Here is an 18,453-nt window from a genome sequence, read left to right on the forward strand (position 1 = left end):
GAGACTAGATACTAGAAATAATGTGACATATTAATGAATGCTTTACTTGGGTTAATATACTGTGCTGCTTTTGTTATTGAATCTGGCTCATTGAAATGGGGCCACTGTCTAGCGTTACAGTTTGTTCTGTAAATGTGCATTAGCCAGCAGCCACATATAAACCTTTGGGCCCATTAAGAAGATCAGAAAACTCTGAATCATACCACCATTCACATCTTTGGCACGTAGCATTTTTTGTTCTGTGCTATTCTTCGTATACTCACCACAGAGAAGTCTTTGGTTACAGGGTCATTGTGACTGTATAGATTCCAAAAGCAGAAAAGGCTAAGTGCATTTGTTGATGAGATGGTGGTAATTCTCTCTTCACATCTAATAGCCTGATCTTGAGTGTATCCATTGCATTTTCTTCTAATCCTTGCTCTGTTTATATTTCACAGGAAAACATGAAAAATACTGTAGCTTTTCTTGCCTGAATTTGGTGTTTGTAAACTCTTAGATGGATTTGAGATTTTTGTATTGCTAATGCTATTGAAAACCAAAGCAGTATTAGCAGTAAGATGATCCTTTTAGATACCCTTTGGAAAACATAGATTGGTTTCCACTTATCAAAATTTAATTGTGCACAAAAGAACAGTAACACGTAACTAGATAGGTGAATTTTCCAACCAAAAAGTTATAGGGGGTGATGCTTTTGATTATAAATTAGAGCATGGATCTTGCAGTTTGGGGGATTTCTGCCTTTTATATTCTCTTTATTCCTTACATTATAGTCCTGGAAGCTACTAGGAGACTTTTGCAAGGTTACAGTTTATTAAAAGTTTAGCATAGTTCATAATAATTTAATCTTTTTTTAAAAATAATTATTTTTCCCCTTTTAACCTTATTGTGTGTTAGTATAATTTTAAACATCTGAACATTTTAATGGAATGCAACTGTTTCTCCAAATAACAACAAAGTTTGAAAACAGCTAAACACCCAGAAAAGGCATCTGCTATTGAGGAACCAAAAAAAACCCCTATATTGGCAGTAGTCATTGTGCTTTCACACTTAATTTCAAATGTTAATTAAAAGTAAAGCATATTCTTAAACAAGAAGCACTGCTTATATGTGTTTTCATAAAACTGTTGTGAACTGTACATCTTCAAGATCACTGGCTCTCTCAGGTTTGCTCTAGGAAGGGAAGGGATGGTATGTGGGGTTGGAAATAGTGGAGGCAAGAGCACAAGTGATATATTATCACATAATTATGCTTTTCCGTAAAAACAGACTAAAAATGGCATGGTGTTCAGAATGCACAGTCTTCAGAACTCATGGTAATCTTGAAACACATTATGGGAAAGAAAGGTGAATAATACTTGCCTAACTGAATGTCCTTTTGTTTATAAATAGGCTTCAATGTTATCAGCAGAAAATGATCCACTTGGGCCTTTGCCACCAGGCTGGGGTAAGTTAATTAGCTGTTGATTTCAGGAAAGGACAGTTAAAGAAATTTGGAATGCAATTGTTGTATAGTTTATTTTTGGTTTTGTTTGCCTTTTTTTCTTTTTTCCCATAGAAAGGAGAGTGGATTCAAATGATAGGGTGTATTTTGTAAATCATAACACAAAGACAACACAATGGGAAGACCCTCGAACTCAAGGGTAGGTGTGTAAATTGACTGCACAGAAAAAGAGCTTGCTTAATTGTTATTTTAAATGTCATGACGTGGGGGGAAAAAGTACTCTCTGCAATTTTTTTCTGCAGTTTACAAAATGAGGACCCGCTTCCGGAGGGCTGGGAAATCAGATATACTAGAGAAGGTGTGCGATACTTTGTTGATCACAATACTAGAACCACCACCTTCAATGATCCTCGTACTGGGAAATCTTCTGTGTAAGTAGAAATTAAGTGTAGTCTCAAATGTTTTAACTTGTTACAGTTTAATGATGAAGTTCTTCTCATATTGGAAAACAATCTATGTTTAACTAGAATTGAACAATAAATCAAGAGCAAATCATTGTCCTGTAAATCAATTTTTAGCCTTTGTCTTTTTTTTTTTTCTATGCCACGTTTCACCGTACTGCTTTAATGTTAAATAGTTTTTATACATTGTTCAAATAACAAGATTGTATTGGCACTATAAATTGAGAGGGGAAATAAGGTAAACTTGTAAATTCAACTAATATAACTAATAGACAAATTTTTAAAGGAAGCAGGAAATGATTGTGAGGAGTATTGCTTATAGTTACATATTCTGTAGCAATATTAATGCCTAAGCAAGCAAATTCAGAATACTTTACATTTTTATATGAAAATCTTTTTTTATTCTTCTTTTTTTTTTTAATTGGTTAGTCAGAAGGATTGACCCAACTGATGTGTACCTGTCTTAATGTTTTGTGTAGAGCTTACTGGATTTACCTTTGATGTGTTGATGGCCTCTTTTTCAAAGAGCCTATAGATTAACGTTCCATAAATTTCTTCATAGTTCACAAGCACCTGAAGCCTTCATTGTTGATCCTTGATTTTTTGTTGATCTTTGGGTGACTATAGTGTGACTGAGATCGTACTGCAGTCTTTCACTTCAGCTGTCTTTCCTTTTAGGTGTCTTTCCTTTAGCTGTATTCTAATTTTTACAAAATTGATAGGAATTTGAAATCCTCAAAATCTCTACTTTTCTTCCAAATTTGGTAAATTTGCTATTGTCTTTAATAATAACAACAACAACAAAATAGGTGTGTGTTGCACAGCCAACGAATGGAAAACTGGTCAACCATCAGCTGCTTTTTGTTTCCTTGGGAAGCTATATAAAAAAGAAGTCAGGACATATATTAAGGATTTTCACTTGTTGATTGTGTCTTATGATCACAGTTTTTAATGTATTATTGAAATCTGCAAGCTGTTGTTTAGTGTTGAATGTGTTGTTTGACGTCTGTGTATTTAATGCATCTCAAATATATTCCCTTACAGAAATAAAGGGCCACAGATTGCTTACGAGCGTAGCTTTAGGTGGAAACTTGCTCATTTCCGTTACTTGTGTCAGGTACTGATAAAGTAATTTTTTACTTTTTGAAACTATTTGAATTTACAGTTATAGTTTCTGCCTTTTAACACGATTACCTTATGATTACAGTCCAATGCACTGCCAAGCCATGTGAAAATCAATGTATCCAGACAGACTTTGTTTGAGGATTCCTTCCAGCAAGTAAGCCTGCAAAATTTGTTGTCTTTATGTTTATTCAGAAAAAAAAACATAAGAACAAAAATAGCCATACCTATTTCAGACTAACAGTCCTTCAAGCGCAGTAATCTTCCTCTGGTATTAGCCAAAGGGGGGGCAGGGAGGTTAGGGAGGACTGTAAGAAAAGATGTATATGTTAACTTAAAAAAATACTTTTTAGCTCCCAACTGTTTACAATTCAAATGTTTTTGAATTGGGTGTGTGGTTTCTGCTTATTTATTAATCATCAGTGGATTTCTATTTTGTGACCTTGTCTGTGCTTTTCTTGTTAATTTTTTTTACATATACCACTTTATTTGGAAATACAGATTTCCAAAACTGAACCATATTGCATACCATATTAACCTAAGCACATCATATTTGCTTTTCTTTTTTTTCATGTGTATATATATATACAAAACAAAATGTTTATCTTCTCCAATTAAAACTGGTGCTCTGCTTTACCCTTCAAAGGTTAAGTTGTGTAATTAATGCTAATAATGATCTTCAATCAGTAGCAAGTGTATGTTCCCTCCTTTTTCTTTGTAACAATCAAAATGCTTGTTGTATTTGTTCCATTGAAACATCTTGAGAAGGATTCTCTGTAACCAAGCAGTATATCATTAATGGGAGCAGTACACTTATTTTGGATTAGAGGAAATCATGTTATTTGTCTAAAAGCAAAAATATGTAATATGTCAGATGAAAAGCCTTTTAGCCTATTTTCCTTTAGGAGTGGCTGGTAATGTATACCTTTGGAAGAGTGTAAGAACAGTGTAACAACCATTTAGTGATAATTTCCCCTACTTGCTATCAGTGTGCTGCTAAGGGATTTTGAGTCAGAGTTTGATATTTTTGTATTCAGTTCATTGACTCAATGTTTCATGAGTTGGGCAAATTGCTTTTCGCATCTGTGTAAACATTTGGCATATGTGAGATATCTGTACCAATTAAATAAAATCTGAATTTGAAGGAGCAATTGCGTTGAAAGTGCATCATCTATAGTTTATTACAAATTTTGATTCTTTTAATAGATTATGGCATTAAAACCCTATGATTTGAGGAGAAGATTATATGTTATATTCAGAGGAGAAGAAGGACTGGATTATGGTGGCTTGGCAAGGTAAAAGAAAATTTGTTTAACATAGGTGTTCGGTTTTTATTAGCACTTTAACCTTGATTTGTAATGCTATTCTGTTAGCAGAGTAGCTGCTTACTTTTGCAGTGTCACCCTGGTTACTTCTTTAGCTCCTGATAATATATTAAGAAGGTAGAACTGGCAGCACTGGCAATTGTTATGGGTTATGACCTTGTGTTAGAAAAACTGTGATCTCAGTCATTAAGTTCTTTGACAAAGACTGATGCTTAAATTGGCTTTTTTTTTTTTTAATGCCAGTTAATTGCTTTTGACTAAATTATTTCAGGAAGTTTCTACCAGACAGTTCATCTTTCCTGAAAATTAAGATAGTGGAAAAATAAATTCTTTTGCTTACTTAGAGAAAGTCAAACAAGTAAATACCAGATTGGGGCTGATACATGCAGACAGGATGTAAACAAGAAGAGAGTAGTGCAGGCATAAGGTAACAGCAGAGGACTGTGTAGGCTGTACAGGAATGTGCAACAACTAGAGCACAAGTTGGAAAATCATACACAGTGTGTTCTGTTGCCCATATAGAGGATAACCAACCACTCATTACTGCTGTGAATTACTTGACTGAAATGTTACCTTTAGGATGAAAATTCGTTACTACTGCTGACCCATGGAACTAGACAGAGCCATAGGTGAAATTTCCTTTTTTTTTTTTTTAATGTAAATGTATTCTGTTTTGATTTTGTTCTCAATCTATGTAGCTAACTGTGTTATAATGAAGTTCAGTTAAAATGAATAGCATTTTCAAGTAAGGAAATATGCTTCAGACGTTTGAGCTTTGGATTAGTGGGTGCTTATGCTTCTGAATTACAATAGCACATAGGCTTTTTGGATAGGCCACACTTTTTGCTTTGCATGCTTTTGTTTTATTTTGTTTGGTGTTCCTATCATACTGACTTTAAGTGTAAGACGGTAACCAGGAGAGTTCAAGTAATCTGTTCCAGAGAAATGGTGTTTTCCAGAGAAGTAATGTTAGAATAACTTAACTGAAGAGTATTAGTCACAACAGGTAGCAGAATAATAATAATAATAAAAAAAAAGTAGTATAGTTTCATACTTTTTAAGTAATAACTTTTACCCAAGATTTTGAATGTGAAACTGAGAAACATCAAGGATCTCGTAATTTGGCTGAGAATTCTTAAGTGATACTGAGTATGTGTACTGGCTTGCTAATGTAATACTGCATTAATACAAATACAGAAAGCTGATGCACGTGATTTATTGTCTTGTCTCTTAGCAGGCTAAACTCTGTGTGTTCCCTCCAGATGTTTACCTTCTCTTTAGAAGGACCAACCTGATACTTTGTCCTGTGGCTAGTTCTGGCTGTTAACATGAAAAATATATTGCTTTTATGAACTTCTTTCTGATGACTAATTTCTTTGAATCCTCCCTTGCTATCTGGCTTTGATCTAATTTAAAAGCTTATTAAATTTGATATTGCTATATAGAGTTAATATAATTGCCTCAGTACAAAACTTGCATAGAATGTTGTGCAACATTCTTGTGCTTATTAAAAGATGCAAAAAAACCAATAGGGTTATGGTATTCTGGTATCCTTTTTTTTTTTTCTTTTCTTTTCTTTTTTTTTTTTTTCTTTCTAAATGTCCTTTGGGTTGGAAGCATACAGTAGCAAGTCACGATCCATGACTTCAGTTTCACAGAACTGTTAGGAAAAATAACCCTGCAAGCTTCTAATTTTTATTCCCTGATTTCAGGTAAATACAGGGATAGAAAAGGTATCTATTAAATGTGACAGCTGAAGGGCATTCAGAAGAGAATTCTGTTCCTGCCACTGTTACAGAACAGACTTTTGTTTTTTTTGCAGCTTTCTCCTAGGTCTGGTTATTCAGTTTCAAGCATTAGGGTCTGATACTAAAGTTCCTAAAAGTCTTTGGTTATATTAAAGATACTATAAAGTGACAAGTATTGTAAAAATCAGCTATCCTGACATGGAAATACCAGATTCTATTATAATTTCAGGTCAGTTGAGTTGCAAGATATGAAACCGGTGAATAAAATGTATTAGTTAAACCTCAACAAAAACATATTTTCACATTGTTGTGTCCTATTGGCTTAGCTAATGCATGGTAATTTGTTAAATTGCTGTAACTCGGTGTATGTTCTGCTGTTAGATTGGGAAAGGAAATAAGGTGTTCTGTTTTATTTTACCTAAGTTGCTTATATTTTTTAATAGAAATTTGAGTTGTATGCAGTAAAAGCAGGCATAATGAGGATAAACGGTGTGTACTGGTTGAGGCAAGGATTCTGTAAGCAAAAAAGTTACTAGTGTGCAGCTAAAACCTATCTATGACAGTGTGTTCTAGGTGACAGCTATCATTTATAAACTTTGGAAACCATGATTTTGTAACATCATAGATTTTAATTATGGATTTCTTTTATATCTAAGAAGTGTATAATGCCTTATTTCTTCTGTGATTGTAATTCTGTTTATGTAATTTTTCTAAATTTGCATATGTTTTGACCATTTTGCTAGTTTACCAAAGGGGAATGGTGATAAACATTTGTATCTGATGGTTTTTATGTGTATAAATGTTTTTCTTTCCTTAGAGAATGGTTTTTCTTGCTTTCCCATGAAGTACTGAACCCTATGTACTGCCTATTTGAATATGCTGGCAAGAGCAACTATTGCCTGCAGATAAATCCAGCATCAACAATCAATCCTGACCATCTTTCATATTTCTGTTTCATTGGGCGCTTTATTGCCATGGTAGGTTAGATTTTTAAGGTTATTTTTTGCTGTAGCTGTATATTTATTCCTGAATAGTATTTGTTTTTCTGTTTTTTAAAGGTTATATTAATCCCAGGAAATGGAAGATTAAGGCATGTAAGGTTATTGACCTAAAACATTTCCTGAGAGTTAAGTCTCTTAACCACTGAATTTTCCTGGGATGGTGATAGAAGAGAATATGACATTCAAAATAACATTTTATTGTTGTCAATTAGATGTGTGTACTTCATGCAGACTGTTGTTTGATTGTATGAATACTGATGCTCTGAAAAATGTGACTAGTATTTTCCTTAAAAAGGCTCTTCAGTTAGAAATGTTTTGCAGTACAGTGAGCCTTAAATTAAACATGCTTATTTGGATACAAAGGTCTCATACTGGGGAGAGCAGAAGCTTGCAGGGAGCTGATAGCATCCTGATTCACTGCCATCACGTTTCTCTTGAACTGAAAACTGAAGAGGCATATATTATCATTTCTTCTGGTATCACTGAGCCAAGTGTCTGTGTGTCTTGCTATGCCATGGCACATTTCTTTCCTTCCATCTAGTGATACGATCTTCTTGCTATGTGATCATGATGTCTACAGGTAGTCCCCAGTAACTTCCTAGAAATGGTGAACAGTGACACCAAAAAGAGTAGATGAGGTTTTTTGTTTTGGTTTGGTTGTTTTTTTCAGATTTCATAGAGTGGCTTGGGTTGGAAGGAACCTCAAAGATCATCTTGTTCCAACCTCCCTGCCATAGGTGTATTGAAGATACTGTTGTCTTCTCCTGTTGCTCAGGCTTTTTGCATGAAATCAGAACAAGTGCGAGTGAAGTGTAATTGGAAAAATACTTTCAGAGTTAAGATAAGTTAGATTGGGGCTGTTTCTTTTGCTTTTTTTGTAGTTTCTTCTTGACACATAAGTTTGTTCTGTTTTGATGGTAACACCTTCAATTTTGAAGATCTTATGGCCAGTTTCCCCATTTAATAACGCTGCAGAGGTATTGAAATAACCACAGACATTTTCATCTGAAACTGGGTTAAATGGAAGAATGCATATCGTATATTACTTTGTGTACTCTATTAATTGTGTTGCTCTATAACAAAAAGCTGTTAAATGCGATTAACTGATTCAACTTAAATGGGTTGCTCTAAGATTACTATAGCTATTAAATGAGATAAATTAAGAGCCTACCTCTGAAAAAAAAAAGGAAACAAAAAAAAAAACAGGAAGTCATATGGCTGGATGTCACACTCAACATTTAATGTGTCTCCTTCTATCAGTTCACTCTCCTGTGAGAATTCTAGACTGGTTTAAAAATAAGTAAACAATTAAAGGCCTCCAAGGGAAGCTTTTTAATCTCTCCTAAAGCAGAAGAAAATGCTTGCTAGCATAATCTGGAGAGGGCAAATTGGAATGTGTGGTGGGGGGAAAAAGAGGAACATTTCCTTTTTCTGGGGAAAATGGACTGTTACACTGGCTTTTCCGGTGATGGAATTTAGGTGCAGGGAGAGACAAGCAATAAATTCAATACTGTGGCTTATGTTTCAAATGATTTTTAAGAGCTATTTTAGTGAAGAAGTTAAACTGGATGAGGAAAACTAATGTTTGCACAGTAGTACCTGTGCTCTGTCAGCTTTCAGAAGCACCGAGTCTGTATAAAGGCTAATACTCTGTGTGTGTGTGCATGCATGCATAGTATTATGCTTCAGAACTGCAAACTAGATCACACCCTTTGCGTATGAGGGGTGAGAGAAGTGTGACTTTTTTTTTTTCAGTTTGATTTTTGGTATAGAAGAGGATATCTTTTCTAGTTCTGTTGCCTATAAAGAATGTGATTCTGAAAGCTCTTTCAGAAACTTTCTGTGTTTGCTCTTTAAATTGTTTTACAACCTGCAGTAGCATTGCATAAAGGATGATTTTGCAGGATTTATGCATGTAGTGAAAAAGTTCAGTGGTACTCGTATAAGCTCAAATAATATGCTCAAGTAAGATCAAATAACACTTGGCATACATACCAACCCACATAATAAAGAGGAAACTTTGTAATTTCCTCTTTTCATAGACTGTATTCTTTATGAGAAGTGTTGGTTTTTTTTTTTATATCAAAGGAAATCTAAATCATAATGACAACATATGTTTGGATAAACTTTGCCATATGTATAATCATATGATATTTTTTATATGTTTTATATATGTTCTCATATTATAATCATAATCATATTAGTGTCTTCTCGCTAAATGTAGTGGTTTGTTCTTTTGAAGTACCAAGCTGCTACTGCTATTTTTTATTATTTGAAGGAGAAAGGAAAAGTAAATTTAGTAATTCAATAAAAGTCAAACAGACTGTTTTTTTCTGTTCAACAGGCATTGTTTCATGGGAAATTTATTGACACTGGTTTTTCTCTGCCTTTCTACAAACGAATGCTGAGCAAGAAACTTACTATTAAGGATCTAGAATCTATTGATACTGAATTTTACAACTCCCTGATTTGGATAAGGTTTGTAGTTTTCTTTTTCCTGAAGTTTTATGGATTTTTCTGTTTTAGCCTCCGTTGTAATTTTTTGTCTTTTTTTTTTTTTCTTTCTTTTCATTCCCTCAGAGATAATAACATTGAAGAGTGTAACTTGGAAATGTATTTCTGTGTGGATATGGAGCTCTTAGGAAAAGTAACCTCACATGAGCTGAAATCAGGAGGTTCAAATATACTGGTAACTGAAGAGAACAAAGAAGAATATATTGGGTAGGAAGGCATAGATGTTGAGAAGTATTTCATGTTACTTCTGTTGCTCTAGTCTTTTTTTACAGTGTGAATATATATATAATTTCTTTTTCAATTACTATATAATTCTTGGAACTATTATTGAAATGGTAACTTGGTACATTGTGGTATCTTGGTAGATTTGGCTCTTTTCTTTTTTCTCTCCCCTCCCCTGTTCACATGCTACCATACCTCCTGCCAATTGGGGGGGGAATAAAATAAAGGAAAGACCTGTTAGAGAGATGAGGACCTGTGTTATTACATCTACAATGAGAAAACAACTGGAACCGAAAATGAGCAAACCTATTTTAAGTAATTAGGTAACAAATCCAGATAAAGGGAAGATGTATTTGACAGATGATTTCAGAATTGTTTAGTACTTGGCTGTCACTGTGATAATTGAAATTCAGAATCGTGAATAATGTGGTGAGACTTAAACTATTTTTTCTTTGTTTTATTGCGCTGGTCTTTCCTGCTTCCCTCCTAATCCGTATGATTGCCTTTTTTGTGAACCTGAATTTCTGATCCAGCTATTCAGAGTGATCTCAAAAGCACGTGTATCCTCTTCTGTGATACAGCGTATGTTCCATGCTGCACATATAGTTCCCACTTTAAATTAGCAGTCTTTAACTTTGCAGTGAAATAGTTTCTGTAGTATGCATATTTACTATATTTACTGCCACTTTTTTTTTTTCAATATTCAGAAATGGCTTAACCATTATAGTAGGAACTTAAAAAAAAAAAAAAAATACATCACCTCTTCCTTCCTCTGAGTCTTAGCATAAATCAGATGTTCAGAGTAGAAAAAGACTGTTTCTTGTTGAAGCCTGAAATAATCTTACGCTGGAAGTACTGGACAACTGTAGCTAGAAGTATTGTAGTCAGAACAGTAAGAAATACTGCTGCTTACACAAATATTTTAAATTGGTGGAAATTGTTCTTTTCTTCTTTTGAAATGCTAGGACTATCAGCTTTTTAAGCTAAAGCAATTTTTTCCCAATAACAAATCATAATGCCCGAGTACCATCTTTGTCATGAAAAGACTGCTCAATTTAGACGAATAAAAGGTTTATAATAATTTCATTTTTTTAAACTGGAATAGTAACTTAAATACATCCTGCTATTGTTACCGTCATTTGTGTTTGAAGATTTTAATAGTACAATTATGCCAAGTCCTTTATAGTCTATGGAATCATGCAGTGTAAGAAAGAAAAATTTGAGGGAATTTTACCTCACTGGACCACATACATAATCATGCATGTTTGAACTCCTTTTTGTTGAGTGCTAACTGATGTTTAATTTATATTTGTTTTCTTCCATCCCAGGCTAATGGCTGAGTGGCGGTTTTCTCGGGGAGTTAGAGAACAAACCAAAGCTTTTCTTGATGGTTTTAATGAAGTTGTTCCTCTACAGTGGCTACATTACTTTGATGAAAAGGAGCTGGAGGTGAGGCTTTCTGTTCAACATTTTTACATTTTGCAAAGGTAATACATATGTCATGACTACGTGGATAGGACAACTTGAATCTCTCATCTGTGTCATACTACATTTGAGAGCTTGTGGAACACGGAGAATTTAATGGGAGAGGTGTGGGGGTAAATCTCAATGGCAAGCCAGTAAGTATCTCTATTGCATCTGTGTTTTGTGTTGTCCTATAGATGTGAATTTTAGATTACATCTTCAGTTTTGAATTGTGTTTTGCAAAATTCTGTGAAAGGAACACAATATGAGATCACAGACTGATCAGTTAGTTTCAGAAAATTTATCTTTAGTAAATGAGTAGAATTGTCTTTTAACAGTTGGTACAGGAATTGATTCTGGTGTATGTTGGTTGCTCAGTTTCATGCACATAATCATGTACATGATCAGGACACTCAGGACTGAAAGCTGTAGCAACGATCAAGGTTCAATATTAAATTTTCTAGATCTTCAGTATATAACCTAAGGCCTAATAACAAGTATAAGTTGCATGCACCATGTTTAATTAACCTCTGCCTGACCTTTGCTCTCACTGTTGGGGTTGTGGTTTGGAGCAAGGACAAAAGGTTTTGGAGTGATAGGCTTATTTATTTCTGAGAGATCAGCCAAAGTTGCCTGTATGTAATAAGCAGTGTTCTGAAAGTTTAAGTTAAATGCGAATATTCCCTAAAAAAGGGCTTAGATCTATCTTATATTAGTTATGTTACTGTTCAGTTTTTAGGAGGCTTTGTCGTTAGCATGTTCAGCTTTTATTGCCTCTATTGCTGAATATTTTGCAAACTTGGCCTTCACAGTGTATTTTAACTTTACTAGCAGTAGCAGCAATGCTATCATCATCATCATCTTGGAATATGAGGCAAGGTTTTAATGGAAAAGATAATATCTTTCTTAATATAAAACTTCCTTTAATGGAAAAGGTTGTATCTTCTATTACTGAATTATTAGTCAGATGAAACTATGCAGGCTTTTAGACCACTGAAGAACATAAACAATTTTGGAGTTCTGTAAACTTAAGATAATCTGATTGTAGCATAAAATGGAAAAAGAAAAAAAAAAAAAAAAAAAAAAAAAGCCAGACATACAATGATAGACTGGCTTGCTTGCATTAGAAGGGACTTTAAAGATCATTCTGTTGCAATCCCTTGCCAGGACACCAACCACCAGACCAGGTTGCTCACAGCCCCATCCAACCTGGCCTTAAAGGCTTCCAGGGATGGGGCATCCACAGCTGCTGTGGGCAACCTGTTCCAGAGCCTCACCACCCTCTGAGTGAAGAATTTCCTCCTAACGTTAAATCTAACTCTCTCCTCTTTTAGTTTAAAATCGTTCCCCCTTGTCTTATCATTTTCTGCCTGAGTAAAAAATTGCTCTCCATCTTTTTTATAAGCCCCCAGTCCTTTGTTTGGAACAAGAACCTCAGTTTTTGTTAGCATTTCTCATACGATATACAAAATAAAATTGTAATTTATGTGTATAGATAGGTATACTCATTCTGTTTTCTAGGTTATGCTCTGTGGTATGCAAGAGGTTGATTTAGCAGACTGGCAAAGGAACACTGTTTATCGTCATTATACAAGGAACAGCAAGCAGATCATATGGTTCTGGCAGGTATATTGATCAGTAAAATTTCTTTGGGGTTTTGTTCTATTTTCTTACACAAATGACACATGGAGCAGAAGAATGACATCTCTCTGAAGTCTCCCTCTTACTCCTTTTTTCCTTTTCTTGAAAAGGAAAGGAGGAATTCTTGGGGAGCATACTGTAGGGTGGGAAATGGCAGAGAGATACCTTCATCATATGTGGATAGCTGAATCAAATACTTTTTTTTTTTATCTATCTTGTCCTTCTTATTGCTATATTACAATTGAGCTTTTTTGCATTGTTAGCAGTGATACGTACCTTCTAATGTCCTCCTCTGTATTACATCTGTACATCTGAAATGCCACATATTATTTATGATTATTGTCATATTGTGCCAGTCTAGTACTGACTGATTATAACTCACATCTTAATGGAGTTGGCCAAGAATTAGTTCCAGAAAAAAGAAACAAATAAAAAAAAAACAACAGGCTCCCTCCCAGTTGTTATGAATTTCCCTTAAGAGAAGTCACAAGGGGGCATTTCCCATCTCATGATAAATCGTGATTTAAGAGATGCTTTTGACAAAGTTACTGTAAAAAATGATGCAAATCAATTACTTCCTATCTTACCTGCATGATCAGAAACGTAAGATCTAAGGATTTCTCAGAAAAAAATAATTAAGATTCTTTCAGTAATAAGCTTCTTAATCAGAAGTTCAAGCAACTTGAATATGGTTTCAGCGTTGACACAGCACAAATACTCATTTTCTTATCCGTGTTTTTGAGTAAAAATCCTAGCTGTATTGATCCCCCCCTCTCATATCGAGATAGTTTCCCCTCTTTCCTTCCTCTTCACCTTCCCAATACATTTCCGTACAAAGCTGTTAAGGATGGTGTTCTTTCTCATTGAGACTGTCACATGCAGGGAATACTTAAAAGTCTTGAACTACCCAGAGTCCATGACTAGGCTATTGCCATGTTTAATCAAAATGGCAGTAATCCTCATATAAAGTATTAGCATGTTTTATATTTTAGTGTAGAATAAAATAGATTCTTATTTGCTGATAGTTGGTGCCAGCATTCATGTTGTAACAGTCAGTAGTGCATATAATCTAAAATCTGTCTTCTTCCCCCACCTTCAGTTTGCTGAAATCAAGAAAGCTGAACTGTTCTCAAGGTGTCTTTTAAAATGGAATTATACATTTTCTATGATCTTGTAGATTTTTTTTTCTCCAGCTATGTCCAAGATTTTTACTAAGTAATTTGAATCTCTATGCCTAGTTTGTAAAAGAGACAGACAACGAGGTTCGCATGCGACTTCTGCAGTTTGTCACTGGCACTTGTCGATTACCTCTGGGTGGATTTGCTGAACTTATGGGTAAGTGAAAGAAGACCAAAATTTTATACCATTATTGTTCCATTTGCAAATGAATCATGCTCTAAGTGTACAGATGCCGAGAACTTCATGTACATCAGCTTGATTCTAGAAGGGCTTTTTATATCAGAAATCCCGTTTAATAACTTATAAATGATTAGGGAAACAAGCTTATTTCTGTTAGCTGAGCATTCACATTCATGTGACAATAAGCTCTGTCTACTCTATCTGAATTGTCTTATGTATCATATATCATATGATCATATATATGATATATGATACATATATCATATATTATGTGTACTATTTTAAAGGAACAGCTTGTTCTTTTAATCCTCTTTTCTAGGAAGTAATGGTCCTCAGAAATTCTGCATTGAAAAAGTTGGTAAGGAAACCTGGTTACCAAGAAGTCACACTTGGTAAGTTCTTACACGTAAACTTTCTGTACCCTTTAGTGATTCTCTATGCTGGTCTTGCATTTACCAAATCAAATGAAATCTAATTTGAATCTGTTATTTATCTCCAGCTTTAGCTTCTTTGATTGCTCTGACATGCCAGCATTGCAAACTCTCCTGGTTCCCTTACTCTTACATTTTGCTACTGCATTGTACGTTGTTTGTCACTCTCAGATCTATCAGAAGTCGAATGTCCTTCTTGTATAGAACTGTGAGGTGTTTCTTCATTTTAAATAATATTAAATAATCAAAAAAAAAAGTCATGTGGTTATCAGGTATATGCAGTTATCAGAGATGCTTTTTATGCTGTAACATTATAAAAGGTCAACATATGGTCATGGGAGAAAGTAGTGTGAAAGAAATCACAGCGAATGTTCAAGGCTGTGATGCAAACCAAGAATGAGTTACCTTGCTGAGTTGCTCGTTACAGATCTCACTCCCTTTTCCTGCTAGGCTTCAGACTATTATCTTGACTATTACTCCAAACTGGTACGGTGATTGCTTTCCCATATATACTGTGTGCAAATGAAACAGACCTTTTTTTGGCAACCCTGTGATAGTAGAATCACAGAATCATTCAGGTTGGAAAAGACCTCTAAGATCACCTTGTCCAACCTTTAACTTAGTACTGACAAGTCCACCACTAAGCCATGCTACTAAGTTCTACATCTACATGTTCCTTGAAGACCTCCAGGGATGGTGACTCTTATTCCAATGCTGCACAATTCTTTCAGTAAAGAAATTTATCCTAATATCCAACCTAGGTGACAGTGATATACCATCACTACCTAAAGTATGGAGATGAGTATTCCCCATATTTTTTAAGTGCTGCAGGGAATCCTCTTCTACCATTTTCTCCGTTTTTTTTTTTTTAAAGTGGCGTATGTGGAAGTTAAGCATTCCTCTTTGTCCAAGATAACTTTGGATAAGACACAGAATGAAACAGAATTCTGGCAGAAGCCTTTTGGAGCAAAGCTTAAGGAAGAAATAAAACCTATTTCTAGGCACGTGCAGGAAGGAAAAGACTTTGTCATTTTTCAGGCTTCTGCTGGAATTTGGAAATGTAGCAAATTAGGATGATGTTGAATTTCATGGTGAACATTCACCTGAGTATTATAGTTCTCTGTATCTTGAACTTTTAGTCTTCAAAGTGTTTTGTTTGTTTTTTTTTTTTAAACTGATGTGATATCAGCCTTTTGTTTCTTGAAGTACTACTCTAAAACTTTGTTATTACTGTTCACAGAAATGTCATGGTACTGAAATTGCACTGATTGACACTTCTTAATTTCTAATTGTTAGATCAGAACATTTTAGCTTCTACTATAGCAGTCAATTGCTGTAGTGTTCTATGTGGGATTTAGATAAACTTAACACAGTTCTTTTTTTTTTTTTTCCTTCTCAGTTTTAATCGTTTGGATTTGCCACCCTATAAAAGCTATGAACAACTGAAAGAGAAGCTGCTCTTCGCCATTGAAGAAACAGAGGGATTTGGTCAAGAGTAGAAGTGGCTTCTAGTCTAAAAGGAGATCTTACATATTAAAAGGCCCAGCCAACTAAAATTGCACACTTAATTGTATATAAGCTTTTTGTTCTGTACAGTGATCTTTCTGGAACTCTAAAAGTATAATTGTTCTCCGTTCTTCCACAAAGATATGCAAAACAGTTCAGCCTTTTCTACTTTTATTTATTGCCCTTCCAAAAGACCAGAAAAATCCCTCATAAATTTTGAAAGCAGACAAGAGACTTATTTAAAATATATATTAAAAATATAAATATATATACTAATAAGCTCTAGTTTTATAGAGCTTTAAGTGTATGAAAAGTTGCAGCCATTTAAAAGGGCCTGGATTTGCTTTATCTTGGCTTTATTATTTAGAAAAAATGTTTAAACTGCTCTGTGTTCTCTCTTAAGAAACATCTCCAAGTTTGTTTTATTGCATGGCTGTTCTAAAAGGTGTTAAAGGCTTAGGCCAAACGTATCCTAAATATGTAGAAAGATGCTGCTGGTATTTGAGATGACAGAATACGATGTTCTGTCAGTTTAATTTTTTTAAATACGTAAATAGCTGATATATCCCTCTCTACTACACTGATGTAGCCAAGGTCATGAATAAAGCCTTTATTACTTGCACAAGAGTCATGTACAATAAGTTGAATGTGATTTAATGTTGAAATTAATTGGTGCCACTGTTCTGACTTATTGTAGGAGCTGAACAGAATATTTTAATTCATTTGAGCAGCATTGAAATTTGTTTACATATTACCTTGGGTTATTACCACGAGGATGTTAGGTAATCTTCAAAGAAAAAGTTAATAATAAAAGAGAAACTATTACACATTCTCTCCTTGGTCTGGTGTCTTACAGGTGTGTGTTTTTTTTTTTTTTTTTTAACTTTTCAATCTGTATCCTTTTCACAACTTCAGAGTATATTAATGTAAACTGAGATGTAAGGGTCTACGAAAGGTAATGTGAACTTTGCTGCTTTCTATGCTCATGTTCAGTTTCAGTTATTGGATCTAGTAAACCCAAATAAAATAAAGTTATATAAGCTTTGCACAGATAAAAGTATTTGAAAGTATTAAATACTCTTATTCCTCTTAAGTTCCTGTAGAAATTCAGATGTACCTGAATTACGTATGTCTAAAACCTGTCATTCTTTTATGTAGACAAAGTTTCTCCTAAGTACACAGTAATAAAAACTGATTTTTTTTTGGTGTTGAGGGCATTTGCTGAACTGCAAAGATATTTAAAAAAAGTTACCACACTTTATTCATGTGAATGATATTAAATGCTACTTTTTAGCAAACTGTGCTTCCTTACTATAGAGTAAAAATGTTTAAAATTACCATTTGTATTATGCTTTAATATTAACTGTAAATTCCATTACATTTAACTTATACAGAATTTTGTACACACATGAAAATGATTTCTTAGACTATGATTAAAAACATTTCTGTAACATATCATATTGCACTGTTAAAAGTGTACATGCAGGAAAAAAAAAAAGCTATATCTGTTTATCTGTTCTTATATCTTTCCAATACAGCAACTGAATTCTGCCAAAATTTTATTTTTCTACATATCAGATTCTCCTGAGGCTTTGTATCCAAATGCACAGTTTGCTGTGTAGCTGTTAACCTGTACGGAACCTTGATAGCAGCGGTACTGCAAGTGGCCCAACAGACTGCTAGCTTGCGTTAACTTCCCATAAGAGGTTCGACAACTGCCATTTGAAAGTTTTTCATACTACACCAAATATCTTCTGCAAAGCCATGTTCATAAATATATCATTAATTTCAAGTGTAAATCCACCTAAATTATGGTTTATGCTGGTTAGAATGGAGGAAGCTTTAAAAAAAGAAAAAAAAGTCAAAGGCAGGGCAACAGAAGAGTGTGGCTTGCCTAAAAGACAGTTAAGAGGGCTAAATGTCGTACAGTTGAACTTTATGAATTTGCACTAATGAATGACTTGGTAACCCACTACCAACTGCTGAACTTTGTGAATCTGTGAGTAAGCAAATAATAATAATAAAAAAGACAGCACATCACAAGAATGTAGTTGCTTTATTGTTTTGGTAACTTCAGCTGTCTCGTGACTGTAAATTTTTCCTGTGGGTAACAGTAAGCAAGGAAAAAATAAAACCCTGTGTCCTTCTCTACACGATCTACTAGTTTGGTTCAAAGACTCACTACAAACATGGTTCAAGAGGCAAAAGAACATGAAGA

At 34.3% G+C, this 18,453-nt stretch overlaps 1 protein-coding gene across 7 annotated transcripts in view; it reads left to right on the top strand.

Annotated features, from left to right (window-relative positions):
* The window catches only part of WWP1 (WW domain containing E3 ubiquitin protein ligase 1), a 60,556-nt gene extending 43,489 nt beyond the window's left edge, over positions 1-17,067 (top strand). For 6 of the 7 annotated variants that reach the window (XM_068672213.1, XM_068672214.1, XM_068672216.1 and 3 more), the window contains 14 exons: positions 1,390-1,444; positions 1,556-1,640; positions 1,744-1,872; positions 2,947-3,019; positions 3,110-3,181; positions 4,231-4,319; positions 6,915-7,074; positions 9,443-9,576; positions 9,679-9,819; positions 11,163-11,283; positions 12,820-12,924; positions 14,178-14,274; positions 14,618-14,690; positions 16,129-17,067. In XM_068672213.1, coding sequence (XP_068528314.1) covers positions 1,390-1,444; positions 1,556-1,640; positions 1,744-1,872; positions 2,947-3,019; positions 3,110-3,181; positions 4,231-4,319; positions 6,915-7,074; positions 9,443-9,576; positions 9,679-9,819; positions 11,163-11,283; positions 12,820-12,924; positions 14,178-14,274; positions 14,618-14,690; positions 16,129-16,228 — 1,434 coding nt within the window. In that variant the 3' untranslated portion in view covers positions 16,229-17,067. Of the gene's footprint in view, positions 1-1,389; positions 1,445-1,512; positions 1,641-1,743; positions 1,873-2,946; positions 3,020-3,109; positions 3,182-4,230; positions 4,320-6,914; positions 7,075-9,442; positions 9,577-9,678; positions 9,820-11,162; positions 11,284-12,819; positions 12,925-14,177; positions 14,275-14,617; positions 14,691-16,128 lie in introns of all 7 variants that reach the window. The other variant, XM_068672218.1, reaches the window with a different exon arrangement.
* The last annotated feature ends 1,386 nt before the right edge of the window (positions 17,068-18,453 follow it).

The sequence above is a fragment of the Anas acuta genome, chromosome 2 (genome assembly GCF_963932015.1).
Source record: "Anas acuta chromosome 2, bAnaAcu1.1, whole genome shotgun sequence".
NCBI lineage: Eukaryota > Metazoa > Chordata > Aves > Anseriformes > Anatidae > Anas > Anas acuta.